Source organism: Indicator indicator, chromosome 4 (genome assembly GCF_027791375.1).
Source record: "Indicator indicator isolate 239-I01 chromosome 4, UM_Iind_1.1, whole genome shotgun sequence".
NCBI lineage: Eukaryota > Metazoa > Chordata > Aves > Piciformes > Indicatoridae > Indicator > Indicator indicator.
Genome location: NC_072013.1, coordinates 4,889,829 through 4,908,465, shown reverse-complemented (window position 1 = coordinate 4,908,465; position 18,637 = coordinate 4,889,829). Strand labels below are relative to the sequence as shown.

General features: G+C 45.0%; 1 protein-coding gene across 1 annotated transcript; it reads right to left on the bottom strand.

Moving 5' to 3' along the window:
• Nucleotides 1-7,679: 7,679 nt before the first annotated feature.
• On the bottom strand, nt 7,680-18,347 carry ANGEL1 (angel homolog 1). Its single transcript, XM_054400052.1, has 10 exons — nt 18,284-18,347; nt 16,289-16,876; nt 15,535-15,761; nt 14,844-14,913; nt 14,002-14,435; nt 12,848-12,974; nt 11,897-12,007; nt 10,766-10,835; nt 10,176-10,339; nt 7,680-9,316 (listed from the first exon to the last, which is right to left on the bottom strand). Exons 1-10 carry the CDS (start codon nt 18,345-18,347, stop codon nt 9,147-9,149), a joined length of 2,025 nt encoding a protein of 674 aa, XP_054256027.1. The 3' UTR covers nt 7,680-9,146.
• Nucleotides 18,348-18,637: the final 290 nt, after the last annotated feature.

Genomic DNA, 18,637 nt, shown 5'->3' with positions numbered 1-18,637 from the left:
CAATGGAAAACCAAAGGAAGCAGATGTTTAAGGAAAGAATGACAAGTAGAGTTTAAGGTCTCTTAATTCTCAGCTATAGCCAGACAAGGATATTATCTTTCAAGATTTAGTTGTACTATTATGTATGTTAGGAGGCAACTCTTCTTGTCTATCTGATGATGACTTCTCAAAATGGACACAGTAGCAGACATGAGCCCTCCACTAGGGTTACTATTTCAAGCCTTTTACTATGTCTCTCTGTGTGGTAAAATTCCTGCCCCTTACTGTTTCGTTATCTCCAGTTCAGCAGATGGTGCAAGAAATTGGAAAATGACCAAACAGTCCTTCCCCTCTTGTTCTTGCACCCCCCATCTTTGTTACATGATGAATCACTTCAGTTCAAAGCTTATCTTCCTTGCTAACAAACAAGACAGCATCATGGCCCTGTGATGTGGAAGACTACTGCAATCCAGTTTTATGCTGTAAGAAACCTGAGGGTACAATGAATGATGAACTTCTGCACTTCCACTTCTTTCCTCCCTCATCCACCTGCTCTGGCTTCTGGTCTGTCTGCCTTTGACCATAGGGGAAAAAAGGCTGATGATGAAGTCTTTTTCACTTCTGCAATCTTTTTTCACTTCTGCAAACTTTAGAGCTACAGAGAAGGAATGAAAATAAGGAACTAGATTGTAACTCATACTCAGTGCCTGCCAAACAAACAAGGTGAATCTTGAGTCGTCCTATTAGCTGTTTGATGTTAAATATTAATGTGATTGCTCATGTAGCTCTGGGGAGTAAAGTTCACTGGTCAGTGGGTCTCATCTGTTCTGCAGTACAAGTCCTTCTGAACTCCGGGAGACAACTGCATCTGTGTGCTAGGAATGGATGGACACTGCCTATGTTGTATGTGAAGTCTAGGTGGGCTTTGAAAGGCTTGAACAAATGCTGACTTACTAGCAAACTATTTTAAATGTAATGGAAACCCTGAAATAAGTGTTCCTCTTTATACTTTTATGTAGACAAGTCCCTTGATACCTGGCCAACTGCGTTTTTTAATGAATGAATGGATGGATTCATGAGCAAAACTTTCTGCTACAGTGTCAATGATACAAACTGCAGATACTAAAGAGCAGGTGGGGTGCCCATCAGTTTGTGACACTCTAGTCTTCTTTTTAACTCTGATATGAGCTAAAATTGTCTTTAGGAACTTAAGGTATGTTAGCAAGTGTTTTACATGGGAGTGGAGTGGGTTTTTTTCAGTTGACTATTTTATCTGTGTGCCACTGCATGGGTCAGTGCACAGTACGCTTTGATCTACCAGAATAAATGACTCCAGAGTTGGGGTTAAAACATAGTTTATGTTCATGCAGGAGTTGTATTGCTGTTGTCAGATCTGCTTAACATGATTTTTTTTTATATATTTCGGGTGAAAGCCTTAATCAGGTGCCAGCCCCTTAAGATAGGCTCACATGTGCTCTTGTAGACTGAAACATGACCGTCTGTAAAAGTGCAGAGTTTAAGAAACCATAATGAAGAGAAGAATGCTCCTGTTGCCAAAGGGCAAGAGTCTGAATTACATGGTCTTGATCATGCTCTAGTGGCTAATCACTTCAGGTGCTTACTTTAGCCTTTGCTTCGAAGGAGCAAGTGCTCCTTCTAAGTATTTCAAGTGGTCCCAATAATCAGGCACTATATGTAAGCAGGTGGTGTCCTGGGTCCCATGTAGAGTGTGTGTGAGTCTGGCTGAAATAATACCACATATCCTAGTGGTCTTGCACTGTTGTCAACATAAAACTTGCATTATGGATTTTTAACTCAGCTTAAGAAAGCAAGTGCTCTTCTGGCTTGGCCTTTTGCTCTGCCAGAGCAAGGTAGAGATGGTCACTCTTACAGCCAAGCTGAACTCCTTTAGATGTTTAACATTTTTGTCTGTTTTCTGAGCAAGTGTTTATTTGTATCACAACCAGGTTCCTTCAGCAGTGCCCTGGCCCTGTCTGCTCAAGAGCAACTCAATTTAGGGTCAGAATGCTACTGAGTCCCCCTGTAATCTCTGGAGAGCAGAGTTTCCCTTCAGGTCTGGGTTGAGATGGTGCTAGCGGGACCAGAGTGTTCCCTTTCCATGCACATTAGTATTCTACTTTAGTGTTGATAGGGTTATCCAAAATCATTTACATCTTTATCACTGGTACAGCTCAGTACTAGGAGATGGAAGGTTTCTTTCATTAAGAACAATCCCACGTGTGTCTTTTTGTAATCAATCAGTGTGGTTCTGTGTTCTTATGTAGCCAACAAAGAATTCCTATTTAGATTTAGTTCTTACACACTTCCATATCCGTTATGTTGATACTTCCTCCTGCTTTCTTTTTACACTTAAAGACAATAAAATGCCCTCTGTACTGTTCTCAGCTTGTGCAGAGAAAACAAGATGTCTGTACTGTCTATCTTTCCAATTTAAATTTCCCATTGTTGGTCAGTTGAGAAGTCAAAAGGCACAGCCTTAAGTGATGCTATCAGACAGATTACATACAGATGCCCTGTACTGGCAACACTGTGCAGATGAAACAACCCTCATTTGCCTCAGTCATCTAACAGGTGAGTATGTCTGTACACACAGGCTAAAACTCACCTCTTCTTGGAAGTGCCATCAGTCAGGCTGGATGAAAAAAAAAAAAAAGTCTGTAGATACAGCAACAGAAATTTCAATCTTGATGCAGTACTGTGAGGGTTAATTCAAGTGTCTGCTCACACTGCTCTGTTCTTCAGCATATGATCCAGTCTCCCTTCCTGGCCTGAAAAGCAATTCTACTTAAGGTCTGTAGTCAGTGGCCTTCCAAACTAATGACTTCACCAGGACTTCTCAAGACAAACGCTGGGTTAATAAAGGACAGTCAGCTGTAAGATTCAGTACATTTCCCTAGCAAGGGGGATCCAACTTTATTCAAGCTATCATCTTTCAGGCATAACATACCCCCTCTCTCTAGGGAAATGAGTAATAGCTTGAGATCAGGGCCAGGATGTAGGCAAGCCAACAGTATGTAGAAGAAAGGAATAAATATCCCCTAACCTGCTACTGCAAAGAGGACAGCCCATGCAATAGTCCCTTTTAGCTAAGTTAATTACATGAACAGCTTCTGCCCAGAGGGGAAGGAATTGCACAGCACCTAGCAGCTGGTATGAAAACATAAAAGGAAAGTACCCACTTCATAAGCCTGCATGGCCTGTGTTCAAACCCAGGAATTGAGAACAGACTTCAGCAGTAGTCCAAGGCTTCTTGCTCCCCTAATTAATGCTTTAAGATTATTAGCCAAATAAAATTTAAAAAAACTGTGACTTCTATAAACATCTACTTCAGGTGCTTGCTTGCAAATATCCTCTGCTTCATGTCTCACAGATTTTTCTAAAAGTCTGGTAACTCCTAAACCCTGTATAGATGCATAGTGATTGCTAGACAATAGAGTGAGAACAGCAAAACAGTTACTTGGCCACAGCTGAGATTAAAAACAAGACCTTCTGTTCCCTCTTAGATCAGGTTTTCCCTCTGCTACTGATAGTTCCTGCAGTTCTAGGTTTTTTAACCCAATTAGAGATTATGCTACTCATACCTTCATGAAAAATCTTTATTGTGGAAAGGATGCACAACTCCGTGAAGCAGTAATAAAAACAAAAAAAGAAACAGTCAGCTACTGTGCTGAGAAGACCAAGACTACAAATCTTAAAGCTCTCACTTGCCTAAAAGCATGTTGGCGGCTGGGACTAAATGACCTTTGGAGGTCCCTTCCAACCCAAACCATTCTATGGAAAAATCCACTGATGAGCACCATTCAGGCAGAGACTGCAGGATTACAGAGCAAAGATGTGTGCCATGCTGTGACTAGCAGGCCATTAACAGACTGCAGTTAGCTCAGGTGAGTTGGCTTTCCTGGTTTATGCTTTTATTTTGGTAGAGTAGCTGCCATTCTACCTCCAGTTTTACTATGGAGGATGAAAGGAGAAGAGGAATAGCTTTAGAATGACTACTGCATTCATTTACACCCAGTTCAGGAGCAGATCCTGGAAGTGGCCAAAACTGAATAAACCTAAGACTGCTGTAGAAGGCTTCCCATCCAGAAAGAAAAACCAAAAAAGCTACATAACATTGTTAAGGCTTTGAGTAAATTCTTTTTTTGTGCATAAAAGGAAAAATTGGATGAAACAAATGCATCTTTTGTTGTAGTACATGCCAGTGTCTAGTCTACTCCTCCTATTTGCCACCTCAGCACCTTGAAAGTTGCTGTTTGTCTAATCAAAGTGAGGAAAAAATTTTCCAGCTCTACTATGCAGCATTCCTGTTCCTTTAGAGCACAAGAATATGCAGTCTAGACCTGGCATAAAATAAATAAATAAAAAAATAAATAAATGGAAAGAGTTTCAAGACTAGAATAACATTTTCAGTAGAAACTGCAGGGTAACTTGTCAGAAGAAGCCAAACTTGTACAGCTGACAAAAGGAAGGAGCTTGAGGTATGCCAGCTGTTACATCAGTCATCTTGGATAACATTACAGCAGGTGAGTTCTCTACAGAAACTCAGTATCACGCTTTGAAACATGATGCAGCAATGGCACAGATTGCACAGTTCAGTGTGAGAGTTCTAGGGGAAGCACTTCAGGCCAGGCAGCTACACAGTCAGGCAAGGAGCAGGTCATAGCCAACAATTCAATTAACTTGCACAGCTGGAAGCCTACTGAAAGGAGATGGTATCCCACTAAGGCTCATGTACTCCTTCTTTAGATGAGCCACAAAAGGCTTCATCTAGATTCAGATGAACCATGGATACATCTGCAAATTCCTAATAGTACATCCAGTTCATTGCCGGAGTGGTGGCACTGGGAGGAGAAATTGCTCTGTAGCAACCTCCTGCTTTGCAGACTGTTTGTCAACACCAGTCTCAAATATCATTAGAAGCAGGACATGCACCTTAACCAACAGTTAAAAGAGAGTCTCTGAGATGCTGACCTGTTATTAGATACTCTAAGAGAAAATGAACTAAGGTCAAGTATATTACATAGTTCTGTGCTTCACAAAAAGCATGTGGCATACAGGACAGCAATAATACATTGTAAACCTTTGTTGTTGTTGTTCTATATAACAAGAGTTATTCCCATCTAAGTGTTGATTTCAGAGCTCCCACCCTTCCCACTTCACTCTTCAGGGGTAAGGGAACCTAGCTTGACACTATTTAAACATTGAGTTTACAGTAAGACTTAACCCTGAAGAATTCCACCTATAGCTTTTAACTGAAGAAATACAGCTGCATAAAAAAACCAAACATCAGTTACACAGAAATTTAAACGGATATGGCAGTCGTAGGAAAACAGCTGCTGGAGAAATGCCTCATAAGGCCTGCAGAAAGAAGACCTCAAAGAGCAGCCAATTTTCATTTGTTAAGAAAGAAACTCAAGCAATGGTATTGTTTACCACTCCTCCCATCCCTTGTAATGGGGAAAACTGACTATAAAGGGCATTCTCCTGAAGTGATGAACTTAAAACTCGTGAGAAAGTGAAGGAAGTCCAAATCCTATCTCACCAGAGTAAGTAACACAGCAGCTGTGGTGGAATCCAAGCTGCTGTCAAATACATGTTTGCCTCTACAGCTGCACGCTCCTGGACCTTAGGAGGCTGGTAATAGGGTATGTATACACACTGCAAATGGTCTTTGGCATACTCTCCCCTAAGTACCAGTCTCCCTGAGCTCTACATCACTACTAACACCATATAGATGATCCTACCACTATGATACTTTCTGAGTATAGTGGATATTCCTATTGTTCCCCTTTTATAACCATTTAAAGGCCCCTCTGTAATTCATCAGAAAGCTATGCTAATGACTACTAGTCATGCATTTAGGCCAGAAAACCATTAAGAGATACATCTGGAATCTCAGTTCTGTGCCCCACCACAATTTGCTCATTACCACAATCTCTTACTACATCACTGTGTGCTATTAAAGTACCACAGAACATGTTACTTCCTCCCTACAACTACACAGAGTTGCTATTTCAGAGGTAGGGACTCTTTTTACACATCTCACCTCCAAACTTCTCTTACACTCCCACACAGCTGGAGGCATTCACAGGTCCATCTGATATTAACTCCAAATTGCTCTAGAATGCAGGGCTTTTTTAATTGCCTGCAACAGGCCAACTCCTTAAGGATCTACATCAGAGCTTCAGGGACAGTGGTCAAAACAACCACAGCAATCAACTCTTCAACTCTGCTTTTGTGTGTCTGAAGCTGTATGCAGTCACTAGCAATGGTCCAGCATTTCTGTAATAGCTTCACCTATGAATGTCCAAGAAATGATGTGTGAGCCAGGACTTCAGGAGCTGCAGGTCTCTCCAGGAGCCTTCTAACCTTCAGAAAGAAAATTCAGACTTACAGGCAGTCTGAGGTTTCTCAGCACGATTCAATGTCCAGTGTTCAATCACACAACCGTTCCAAATTCATTCCATACTATTGCATGCATCAAGAAAGAAAGTACTAGTTTGACCTGTGGAACATTAGAGATGTATCTGGAACCTTAAAACCTTCCTGAGATGCCTTCATGCAAGTTACCCAAAAGAAAAGTTGCATCTTTGGTTCAACATGGAAGAAGCACTTGTGATGTTGAAGCACAGCTCCTACACCTGCTACATCACAGGACTGGCAGGGTGCTACAGCCAGTGCAGGGACAAGTGGTTCATCTGATAGTGCACTGTGCACACCTCATGGGTCTCAACGAGCAGAGCAGGAGGGCTGCTTTCACCCAAGCACCACTCCCCTACCCCTCAACTGACCATCAGATCTAGTTAGCAATTACAACTGAAGCACACAGCCAAAGCCAACACTGTGTCACAGCCGCGTTTTTGTTTTGCTTTTGGGTGGCTGTTTTTGAACCTTTAGTGCCTTCCAAGTTTCCTATTACAATGTTACCAGCTGGTAGGAGTTACCTGCAACCAGACTGCTTCCTGCCGACCTCTTTGCAAGCCTGGCAGAAAATAAAGCTCTCAATTAAACAATTTCCCTTTCCTACCCTCCCTGTACAAATACAACCAATTACAGCATCAGAACAAAAGTTTTTGCAGGAATTAGTGCAACTGCCAGATAAACAGAGGCCTAGAAATGCACAACTCTGCTTATCTCCCTGTGTACAATCAGTACCACGCCCCCTGAATGCTGTTCACTTACACAGACTCCTACATCCCAACCGGGGTAGCAAAAGCCATCCACGTATCACCAGTGTCTGGCAGGGGTGAGAAGGGAAGAATATGCAGTCTTTACACAATCACATGGGCACAGAACACAATCCTCACACACACCTTGCTTCTGTACCATTTACAGAAGTATGCTGTGAAAGACCAGCAGTACTTGCTTTCTCTGGGAGGAGGAGGAGGGTTCCTGGATGCAAACCATTTTGCAAGACAAGCCCAATGCCAAATAAACCACCTCTGGGACTTGAAGATGTGCTGGGAGACAACAGCTAAGCCCACTTCCTCCCTCTCTTCAACACTCATTATCTTATGTAGCTAATTTGTCCTCTCCTCTTTCATGTCCCAAGTGGCAAAGCCTTGTTAAGCAAGCCCTCAGATGGTTCAGCTGCCAGAGGCACAAGGTGATATTGTGATTTTGTGGTTTTTATTCTCAGATTAGAAAAACTTTATTTTTCAATTTAAGAAAGTAACATTTAAAATATGAAAGTCTCCCAATATAAGCCAGGAAGAGAGAACAGTATTTCAAGTCTCCTTCTACCTTCCCACAAAGAAAACAGGTGGGACTGGATTTCCCTGACCTGTTTGCAAACAGAAGATTGACAATATTTCTGCCCAACACTGCATTCATTTGTCATAGAAAAACCAAGTGCCAAATGTCAGAGTGAACTGGGGAACATGCCTTAGAAACATGTACAGTTCTACTGGTTTTATACTGGCCAAGCCAATACTGACAAAAGTACACTGATGGGACACCACAGATAAATTGAGATCCAGGCAATCCAATCTGGCTCAAAGTCACACAGCCTCCCTCCTCCCTGTCAAGGGACAGGAGTCAGTCCTATAGGTTCTACCTACCTACACACAGCTGGCTCCAGAAGCCTGTACTATGAACTTCCATCTGGCACAGGAGGATGCCACAGGTTGGCTGACCCCTGGAAGGCTGAATGGAATAGGGAGGGCACTGAGAAAGAGCAGGGCAAGTGGCAAGTATCAGCTCTTCCATCTGATGGCTCTGCCGCCTCTCACATGTGTTCCACTTTCATATTTCTTTTGGGATCTCCCTCAGCTATGGCCTCCTGGGGTTGTCATGCTTTACAGGATGGGTTTTTTTTCCACCTGATATTCACAGGGACGATAGTAAACATTTTTCCTACAAGTGCTAAACTAGGTACTGTCCTCAGACTGCTAAAAACGAAGGGAGCCTTCCCCAAGGCCTCTAGGCTTTTGCCGCAGGTCTGCGTTTCCTGTGGGTGGATATGTAGAACCTCTGGCTCAATTCCTGGCAATCCCATTCCCTGGTCCATTAGTCAAAGCAGGCAGCCTTTTGTAGAAACTGTTCGACTACACAAACCCTTCTGCCAGCAAGGCAGCCCTTACACGTTATTAAGTAAAAACCATTCCTAAGCATTTAGCAGAGTCAACTCCCAAAGGAAACACAACAGCTAGCTCTGGAAGGACCATACTTTACAAACTATCACTGGAAATTAAGAGAACTGTTGTTCTGGTGTGAGAGAATATTGGTGTATACATCCCCTGCTCCTTGGCAGCAGTTAACTAACCAGAAGTAGGCAGCATTGCCCCTCTCTTTCCCAGCTCCTTGACGATCTCACACAGGGACAAATAAACAAGGGATTTATGTTGGTTCCTGCAGCACTAAAACACCTGCTAAACAAAGCAGTGGAACAAAAATCCCTTCAAGAGATGTAATGTCTAACTACAGCTGGAGGCCCACTGGGAACACAGCTCGGGTTTGCAGAGATGCACAAAACACCAACACAGAAGTGCTTCAACTCTCCCACCCCTGCTTTTTGTGAGAGTATCAGGGGAGAAAGGGTCTTCTAGGCCATGATGAAGAAGAGCTTTCTCACAAGCAGATTCTGCAGTCCAGAACCTCAACTGCTATATTCAGATCAGCTTTTCTTTAGGGAGAGGGAACCAACACTAACCCTCTCTGATGCTAGAGATCTTCAAGCCAAAGCTAGCCAGCAGGCAGAGATGATCAGATGAACAAAAAGGATTTGGTAAGCCATTTGCCAACAACAGAACATCTTCAGAGAGAAGGGAAAGGCGGCCAAGCAGCTTCAGGGCTCCATCCTTGTACAGCCTACGACCTGACAAAGAAAATTGAAAAAACCATCAGCCAGAGACTGGTGCCGTAGATAACTTTACACACTCACAGAGAGATGCTTGAAATGCTTTCCTGTTTTTTCCTGGTGAACAAAGACAGTCTGAACAAACAGTGCATGCACCTTTGAGCCTAGATGTGAAAGCAGTGAATATCCTGTAACACTGCTGTTCAATGGTTTCATAAACTTGTAGGCACAGAAATCAAGTATATGCTAAATTCACCAGGCACTTGGTGACATGGGAAGTTCTTTTCCTGGTACTAAATCCTAGCAATAGCTTCAGATTCTCCCCTGAGAGGAAATTCATTTCTTCATTCTAAACCTGCCACCAAAGCTGATTCTGACATGATCCGAACCAGCTCAAAGACACTTCCTGGAAGCATTTACATGCAGTCTTTCACCCACAGAAGTCCTGTTTCAAGTAGTAGAGAGGTGGTGCCATTGTAAGGTAACCAAACTGACCACCTTGTGAGGCCAGTGTGTGGTCTCAGACCAGAAGTCCAAGCCTTGAACTTCAGACCCAGCACTGCCCATTAACAGGAGCACAAGTACGATATTTGCACAAAAAAATGGAACCCACTCTGTTCCACCTTCCTCAAGTATTCATACACATACATATACATACGTAAGCAGCAACAGTTTTTCCACAGCACTTTCCACATTTTCTTCTCATGATACCTGAGCAAACGTTGCTTCCATTTCATGCATTATTTCACTCAAAGTCACACCTTGTAGATCCACCCTAGTCTAACAAAATGCAATGCCCAACATGGGGCTGCATTCTGGCATGCCTCACATCCCTGTCCCAATGTCACAGGGATAAGCTCTACACTGCCACACTCACCCCCTCTGTTGCCATTCTCCACAGGCTCTGCTGAGTAGAAGATATAATCAACAGTAGCTCCAAGCCCCATGGGCATCGTTGTGACCTCTGGGCGTCCTCTCTGTGGCAGAAAGTGGCTGTAGACAGATGTCAAGTTGAGGCCATGCCGCATAATGCCTGAGGACCTGCAGATGAACAGTCACTGTTTACCAAGGAAGAAAGAGAACAATGCAGTGTTCAGTACTGCAGTCACAGCTGAAGTTGGATGTTCCCTTGCTGTTGCAACTGTCCAAATCGTTTCTACTTTGTGAACACATAAAACGCAGTCTTTCAGAATTATTGACTTCACTTGCACCACAGACAAAGCAGACTGAGGACTTCTTTTGTCTCTAATACCCATGCCCTTCATTCTTGAGCTCACCAACATAATGCTGACAGAACAGTGCCCAGCTTCTGGGACAATCCTGGGTGGATCTGGCTCTTCCAGGCAGCTCTCCTTAGTCTCTTCCACCCTCACGTTTATTTCACTCTTTACTTCAGCCAGATTTTCAGTGCTCAGGAAAACAAGACTGAGCTTCAAGAGAGGAGCCACTGAAAAAGCATTGAATTACCTTGGGACAAATGGCTGGGGATCTGGGTCTTTCATCATGCCAGCAGGCTTGGGCCAGTGTGCAGGGCACTCTGCAAATAAGCAAAGAGATTCCAGCCAGCCCTACACAGATCCTGGAATAGGCTGCTATTCCAAGTCTGAAAAGATTTCTACTGAGACCAAACAAAATCTTTTTGTCCATGGAGAGCAGATAGCTTCCAGTCAAACTTCACTTAAAGAAAACTACTCAAAAGGAAATCACAGCTAACCCCAGCTAACAGGAACATCCTGAGAGAAGAGAAGTGCAAACAACTAGGAATTCATGTTCTGCCCTGCTAAGAACATGTCCTTAAAGCATATAATATTATTAAAGCTCAGGCTACTTCAACCTTTGCTGTCAAAGGAAAGTTCATTTGCCTCAGCCTGTAGCTTACTCAAAGGATGTCTAGAAAGGCTGAACAGAAATTGAAAGAGCAAAACCAGCCATGCCACAAGGCCCAGAGGTCAGGCAGTGTGTACTTGGTACCAGTATCACAGTGTATCAGAGGCTGGAAGGGACCTCAAGAGATCATCAGGTCCAACCCCTCTGCCAGAGCAAGATCACTTGGGGTATCACACAGGAATGCATCCAGGTGGGTTTTGAAAGTCTCCAGAGAAGGAGACTCCACAACCCCCCTGGGCAGCCTGTTCCAGTGCTCCGTCACCCGCACTGTAAAGAAGTTTCTCCTCATGTTGAAGTGAAATCTGCTATGTATCCAAAGATATCTGTGTTGTGACTGTTGCAACATTACAGTCTACCAGTTTATTCTCCCTAAAAAAAACCCCAACAACAAACAAAAAAACCAAACCAAACCAACAAACAACCCACAACCTTGAAGCAGAAAAAAAAGAATCCTCTCTGTATATATTTCAGTTTAAAAGAAACAGTTTCCAAATGAGGCTGAATCTCAGTGAACCTCAAGGAACACAGTCAGTGTGCATAAGCATGGTGAGATTATACTCCTCTGAGCTTTCATGGAATCCACCAGTAATGACACAGCCACACAAGGTACCCTTCTGCCTTCACCCTTCCTCACCAAGCATTACCTCCACCATACATTTTTATTAAAACCAAACTAGGAGGGTCACAAGTTGAAAAACCTCCCATTAATACCTGGTTTAGCATCTGTCACACCTTCCAAGAGGATCAGCTGTGGTGGTCGTTCACAGGCAACACTGCAAAAACGAAACTGGAGCAGGAAGTCCCGGCTGTACTTCCGTCTGCCTACAGGAAAAAAAATATAAGTTAAAAGAAGAAAATAACTACAGCAAAGTCCCATCTACAGGGAACATCTGCATGCTCTTTAGACCTTTAGATCTCCTTAGTTTGAGAGAGGGTTCTGTGCCAGAGTACTCCGATACCATACAAATGGCAATCAGTTAATAACCTAAATGTAGAGCAGATGTGTAAAGAACAGAGCACAGCCCTTTAGTTAATCCCACAATCATGGTCATCACCTTGATGAACAAATTAAGAATGTCCCCTCTGAGACACTACAAGATCAAGGGACTTGATCAGTTAGTGTGTAAATCAAGGAAAGGTCTGCTGAAGAAGGAAAAAAAACAGCTCTAGAGATTAGGTTGAATACAATTTCTACATTCAAGAAACTATTTAGTGCGGGCTCCTCCTTTTTTCTAATTCTCTCCAAGGACAGGAGAGAAGAGTCATGAGTGTAGCTGGGCCCTTGGGAATGATTTCCTAATACTGCCCAAATACTGCCCAAAACCGCTCCCACAAGCACCTGCAGCTAAAAGCTGTGGCTGCAGAACATGGTTTAAAACTGCACAAAACCGTAAGTGTGGGAATGTAGAAGTACAAAACGAAAGAATGGTTTGGGTTAGAAAGGACTTTTGAAGGTCATCTAGAGAAAAAAAAAAAAAAAAAAAGGTAGAAATTGGGCTACAGCAAGAGACTCAGAAAAATTAATTACTATATCAAAGAAATAAATAGAAGAGAATCTTTCCTGCCTCATGCAACAGATGCCCAAGCTACTCAGAGACAGCAAGACCCACAAACTGTCCATCTCCAGCAAACTCATATTCTTCAGTGCACAATGGAGCTCACCTAGTTTCTTTGGTTGGCACAGGGTGGCGTACTGGCAGTTGTCTGTTATACCCAGTGAGCTTGGCCACAGTGGGGCCAGCAGTTTCCGTGAATACAACTGATGGGAAAAATCTTCCTGACCAGACACCTGCAAGGAGATACAATTAGCTAAAAGTCTTCTGGTGTTCCTCAGGGGTCAGTATTGGCTCTATTCTTGTTCAAAATATTCATCAATGACCTGGATGAAGGAATAGAGCATACTCTCAGCAAGTTTGCTGACGATACAGAACTGGAAGGAATGGCTGACACACCAGAAGGTTGTGCTGCCATTCAGCGAGACCAGGATAGGCTGGAGAGCAGGGAAGAAGACCTGAAAGACCTGAGGCTCTTTAGACTGGAGAAAAGAAGACTGAGAGGGGATCCTATCAATGCATGTAAATACCTAAAGGGTGAGAGTCATGAGGATGGGGCCAGACTCAGTTCAGTAGCGCCCAGGACAAAGGGCAATGGGCACAATCCAGAACACAGGAGGTTTCACTTGAACTTAAGCAGAAACTTCTTTGAGAGTGACAGAGCGCTAGGAAAGGCTGCCCTGAGAGGTTTTGGAGTCTCATTTGCTGGAGACTTTCAAAACCACCCTGGATGCATTCCTGTTTAACTTCATCTAGGTGTGCCTGTGTTAGCAGGGCAGTCAGACTAGATGATCTCCAGAGGTTCCTTCTAACCCCTAGCATTCTATGATTATACGATTTAGCTTATACGATTATACACAGCAAGAGGTAACCACAGAAGACTCTAGCATAGGTGCCCATTTCAAACTGTCTTCAGATCGAACATACACATAACATTTCAGTAAGTCTTGGTGGAACTGTACTCCCCTACACTTCCAGTCACCCAGGCAAAGAGCACCCATAGGAAGGAAGAACCAGGACCTTAAATTAAGCAGTCATTTAACCCCGGTCTACATCAAGAGAAACCAAAAGCGCAATGGTGGAAGCCACACACCCGTTTTCCCACTTCCTTCCCCAGCAGCACTGTAGGAATTGGGGAAGACTGCTTGAATAACCAAATTCAGTATTTGCACTGTTTCCTCCTGAGAGAAACAATACAGCCACGCACTTCTCTAGCAGCATACAATAAAGAGATACCCAATCCCACCTCTGGCTGGCACCTACCTTCCAGGCTGGCATCCCATGGTAAGAAAGTTCACCATTTCGGATGAATTTGTAGAGTGGAGAATCGGGTACAGAGTTCAGGTCTCCACACAAGATGACAGGATAGTAGTTGCCTTCAGCAGTTTTTGCAATCTTGTCAATCTCTGCTAGAAGCAAGGCCATCTGGGCCAGTTTGATATCTCCCCGCCGGGGATTGAACAACACGTGAGTGTTGGCCACACACAAAGGACTGACTGCCTTCAGATATAGGCTGTCTGGGAGCAGAGGCTGGAGCAGCAGCACCAAACCCACATTATCCCGGTTGAGGACATCCAGGCCAGGACGGAAGTATTCTATGGGGCTGAGGCTGATCAGCTGGAACCTGCTGTGCTTATAGCACACTGCACAGCCATCTGTCTTCGTCCCAGTTCTTCGTTTATAGAAGCATGTAAAGCCTGCAAAGAAAACCTTATCTACTAAATGGTCCATCCAGTCAGTGTCTCAGGCTTCCTCCATCAGCTGGGAGGTTCAGCAAGTCTGTGTCACTGTACATTTAAGTACGGCATTATACCAATTCTGTTCCAGTAATCATAGTTTAGCATTTATCATTTTTCTCTCTCCTTGTCCCTCTAGGACCCTCTCAATTTTGTTACACTGACCTCTCAACTCTGAGAAAGATCAATTATAAAAGAAAGGGTAAGGGTCTATATAGACAGTTCAGAAGTAGGGCCAGAAGCCACCTGACAAACAGAAAGAGCTCTTTCAAGACCAAGTGCCTTGAAGACATTAAGCAGGAAGCATGAGCTGGAGGTACAGACCAGTCCCAGTTGCTGGAGGTACAGACAGACAAAAGCAGGACATACCCATTGCCTTGAATGTCGGTTCCAACTGCTCCCAGTAATGGTTTTCTTGCACTTCCTGGAGACACAGAACCTGAAAGGAAGGCAGAGACCTCACTCGCTCCACCAGTATTTGCTAGTTACCTTGTTTTGGGGAAGAAAGCAAGCAGAAAAGTGCACTCACATACCAACCCTGCAACCAGAAAGGTCACCACTGCAACTCTGACCTGTACTTTCTAGATAAGGAGCAATAACTTTCTGGGCCACATTAGCTTATCATTCAGTTTTCCAGTGAGGATGCAAAAGTTTCTTCAACACACAAAGAAGACTCAAGGAACAGAGAAAGTCATGAAGTCCTCCTCTACGCAGGCTTCCCCTCCCGTGCTGCCTTATAAACCTGGTCATTTCCTCCCTAAACACAATTATCTCTTTTTCCTGTATTTCTGCTGTTTAAAGAAGTTAAGCCCTACTATTGAAGTATAACTAGTTTCTACAGTAACACAATCAAAGGAAGATGGTCACCCAAAAAAAACATATGCACAGGGCCTCAAACACTCTCAGAGGAATCAGTGTTCAGTTAGCAAGTAGGTAGGATCTTCCTAAGATTTCCCCACCCCCCCCCATCTTTTTGTTTGTTGTTTTTTTATAACATGTTAGATCAGACAAGGAATTCAAATTTTGGATGCTGATGGGAGAAGAGCTCAGTCATACTTACATCAGGATCCCAGTGCTGGATCTCCTGCAAAAGGTTTGGAAGACGGTAGTTCCAGTCCAGGATGTCTTGATGACAGTGTAGATAGAGATCAAGGCCCTGCTCCACCAGGTCCTGAGCAAGGATGTTGTAAGACATGACTCGAAATTCAAAAAGTTGAGTGTTTTCCGTCACCTGCTCTAGCACACAGGGCTCAGCAGAAAGATCTTCCCACTCCCTCCACAAAACCTCTGTACATAAGAGACAAAAAGCCAAGTTACAGACATGCTGGGTACTCTGCTGATACTTTTGTTGTCCAGGACCTAGACAATAGCCACTCTCAGTCTCTAAGCTAGGGTATTTTAGCCTCTGAGCAAACCCTCACCCACTCTGGCTTTTTAGGTGCTCTTTCTGGATGCCTTTGGATAGTTGTCAGTGGGAATGGCATAACAGAAGGCCAGAGTCAAGCATACAGAAGCCAACCAGATTTTGGGTGCTTTTATATTATAAAGCCAGATCTTGGGAATGGTTTCTGGGAAACAAACACATACTGATGTTCAGATCAGAGGGCCTAACAGCACCGAGGCTACTAGCTGTGACCACCACTCCCTGAGCAAAAACTCACTTTATAGTTTTTATGAGCAGATCCTGTCAATTTAGTGTGGACAGGTACTGTCAGTGTCTTAAAGACAGCAAGCCCAGACACAGTAACCTGACCACACTCACCATAAATGCAAGTCTCAAACCAAACATTAGATTCAGAGCTGTTACTACTGACCATGGTAGGGTACCTCTGTTGGGTGAGGACACAGTTGTAGTGTATGCTGAGTGGGCCAGCCCAGGGGCTCCGCTGGCACTGTCTCTGTATTGCATGCTAAACTCCAGGCCAGCACAGCTGGGTCTTCATTCTGCACATCTACACTGACAGTAGCACAACCAGCTATCTGATGATCTGTCTGTGGTACCACAGCTGCCCAAGGGGCAGTGCCTGCTACAGCCACTGTTTCCTTTGCTGGTTCAGTCACTGCATGCTCTTGTGGTTCTGAAGAAGCCAAGGTGTGTAGCTCTGTGAGCTGCTGACCAGCACACTGGGTGATTTCTGGAGCTGAATTCAGGTCACTGAGGCTAGTCATCAATAACTCTGAACCTTCTAACCAGTCACTAGTAAGCTTAACTGACACTTTCCCCTCTGCTGGAGCACTCTCACTGGCTGGCAAATTCCCTGGTCCTTCCTTCAGCCACTGCTGGAGAAGGGCTTCTTGCTCTTCTGGAATCAACCTTCCTCTGGTCTCAGCAAAGGCATCTTCTATCTGTGTGGACGTGCTCTTCGCCAGAAGCACATTCTTTTGACAGGTAAAGAAAGCATCTGCCATTTAAAAACAAAGAAAACAAACATAAGACAGACAAGAAATTCTTTCTCACTCACTCTTTTCCTTTTCTTATGCATTTGCTCTAACTGTAACCCTTCAGGATAGCAACTCCAACAAAGTTATAGCCTGAATAACTTCAGCTGCCTCCTCCTAAATATTAGGCCACAGTCCAGTTCTAGGTATTAGTCACTGAAACTGTACATTATGGTAATGGCTTTACCAACTCTAGGGAATGCAGTGTCACAGCCAGTCAGCCAAGCTAAAAGGCCTGTGGAAACAATCAGTTAAGAGGCTAAGAGGCTCAAATGTATCACAAGAATATGCTGTAGAAGAAAAACTGTTCTGTTATTAAGAGATGAAAAAAAAAGACACAGAGGGACCAACATGTGCAGTTGAAAGGCTCTCTAAAGAGAATATATGCACAGAGGCAGTACTAGTAAGAAGTACAGATCACTTGACAACTGACATCTGTGGTAGAACTCTGCACAGATGTTAGTTCCTACAGCAGCAATTTTTGTTGTCTATGAATCACTTTTTCTCTGCTGTATCCCTCTGACAGGCAGTCTAAGCAAGAACATACAGGAGTTAGCCACACCTGTGTATGCTTTTACTCTATATTTTATGTCAAGGCTTTCCCTATGCATCACACATGAAGCTTCAAGAACCATACTCTGTAGATTTTTAATTAAGTTCACGACTGTCAGAAACACCGATGTACTAAGGTACTACTTTTGTACACCACTAGCCAAGCACAGCTGTTAAGAGAGCTGTTACAGGATATAAGTTGAATTTGACAAGAGTCAGCTAGTTGGTCACTACAATCACAGGCCTGGGGAGCGGGTCAAGCAAGAGAGTAGCTTTACATCAGCACAGCTACCAGGGACAGTGAAGTAGCAGCAGGATCTAACAAACTAAGTGAAATACCGATACATGCAAAGCTAGAGTCCATCCGTGAGTCCCCCCCCCGCAGGGCCTTGGTAGGTCACAGACCTCAGAGCAGTCCATCTCCAAAGGCCTCCTCAGAGCTACAGCGCAGGTCCAGGACAGGCGGCCCGGGTCTCCACACAGACTACAACCCACCACCGCCACACAACAATGGGCAGCTGCTCCCTCCCAAAACCCAGGCCCCGCGCTGCCGGGGGTGCGCGGCGCTGGCCCGGCATACGCGTGCCCACGCCACCTCGGGGGGCAGGCCCAGGTCCCCATCTGCCCCTTCCTGCTGCCTAGGGCAAGCGACCTACGGGGCACTCGGGATGACCGCGGCTTCCAGCAGCTGCGGCCCGTCCAGCCGCACCCTCCTCAGGCCAAACGGGAGGAGGCGAGGAGCACCCGCGCCCCACCCCTCATAGCCCTGCCGCCGGCTCCCCGCGTACCTCGCCGCCACCCGCCCGGGGCCGTGTTACCTAGAAGGGCTCGGAGAAGCCGTGCCGCCGGCAGCAGCACGTAGCAGAGCACTGTACCGATCATACTGCCCGGCGCGGCCCGGCCTCCAGCGCCCTCGGCCCGGCCTCCAGCGCCCTCGGCCCGGCCCCAGCGAGGCGACGTGCCGCGACGCGCAGGCCTCGTCTCAGCAGCGACCTTACGGCGCGGCCGCGGCCTGAGCCCCGGCGCCGCGCAGGCACTTACCGTGCTGGGCCGGTTCCGCTCCGCGCCGCCACACCGCAGGGGCTAGAGGCCGGCTCAGGCCTGACCCTCGCAGGACGCTGCTCCGGGGCCACCCGCCCCCGGACAGCTGCGGAAGGCACGTGGAGCAGCCG

Excerpts from the sequence above, each read along its gene's own strand:
- ANGEL1 (XM_054400052.1), bottom strand. The coding sequence starts at position 18,347 with ATGATCGGTACAGTGCTCTGCTACGTGCTGCTGCCGGCGGCACGGCTT. Across the intron at positions 12,008-12,847 it reads GTGCCAACCAAAGAAACTAG|GCAGACGGAAGTACAGCCGG; the intron begins GTGAGCTCCATT and ends TTTTTCCTGTAG. Across the intron at positions 9,317-10,175 it reads GGAGAATGGCAACAGAGGGG|GTCGTAGGCTGTACAAGGAT; the intron begins GTGAGTGTGGCA and ends TTTCTTTGTCAG.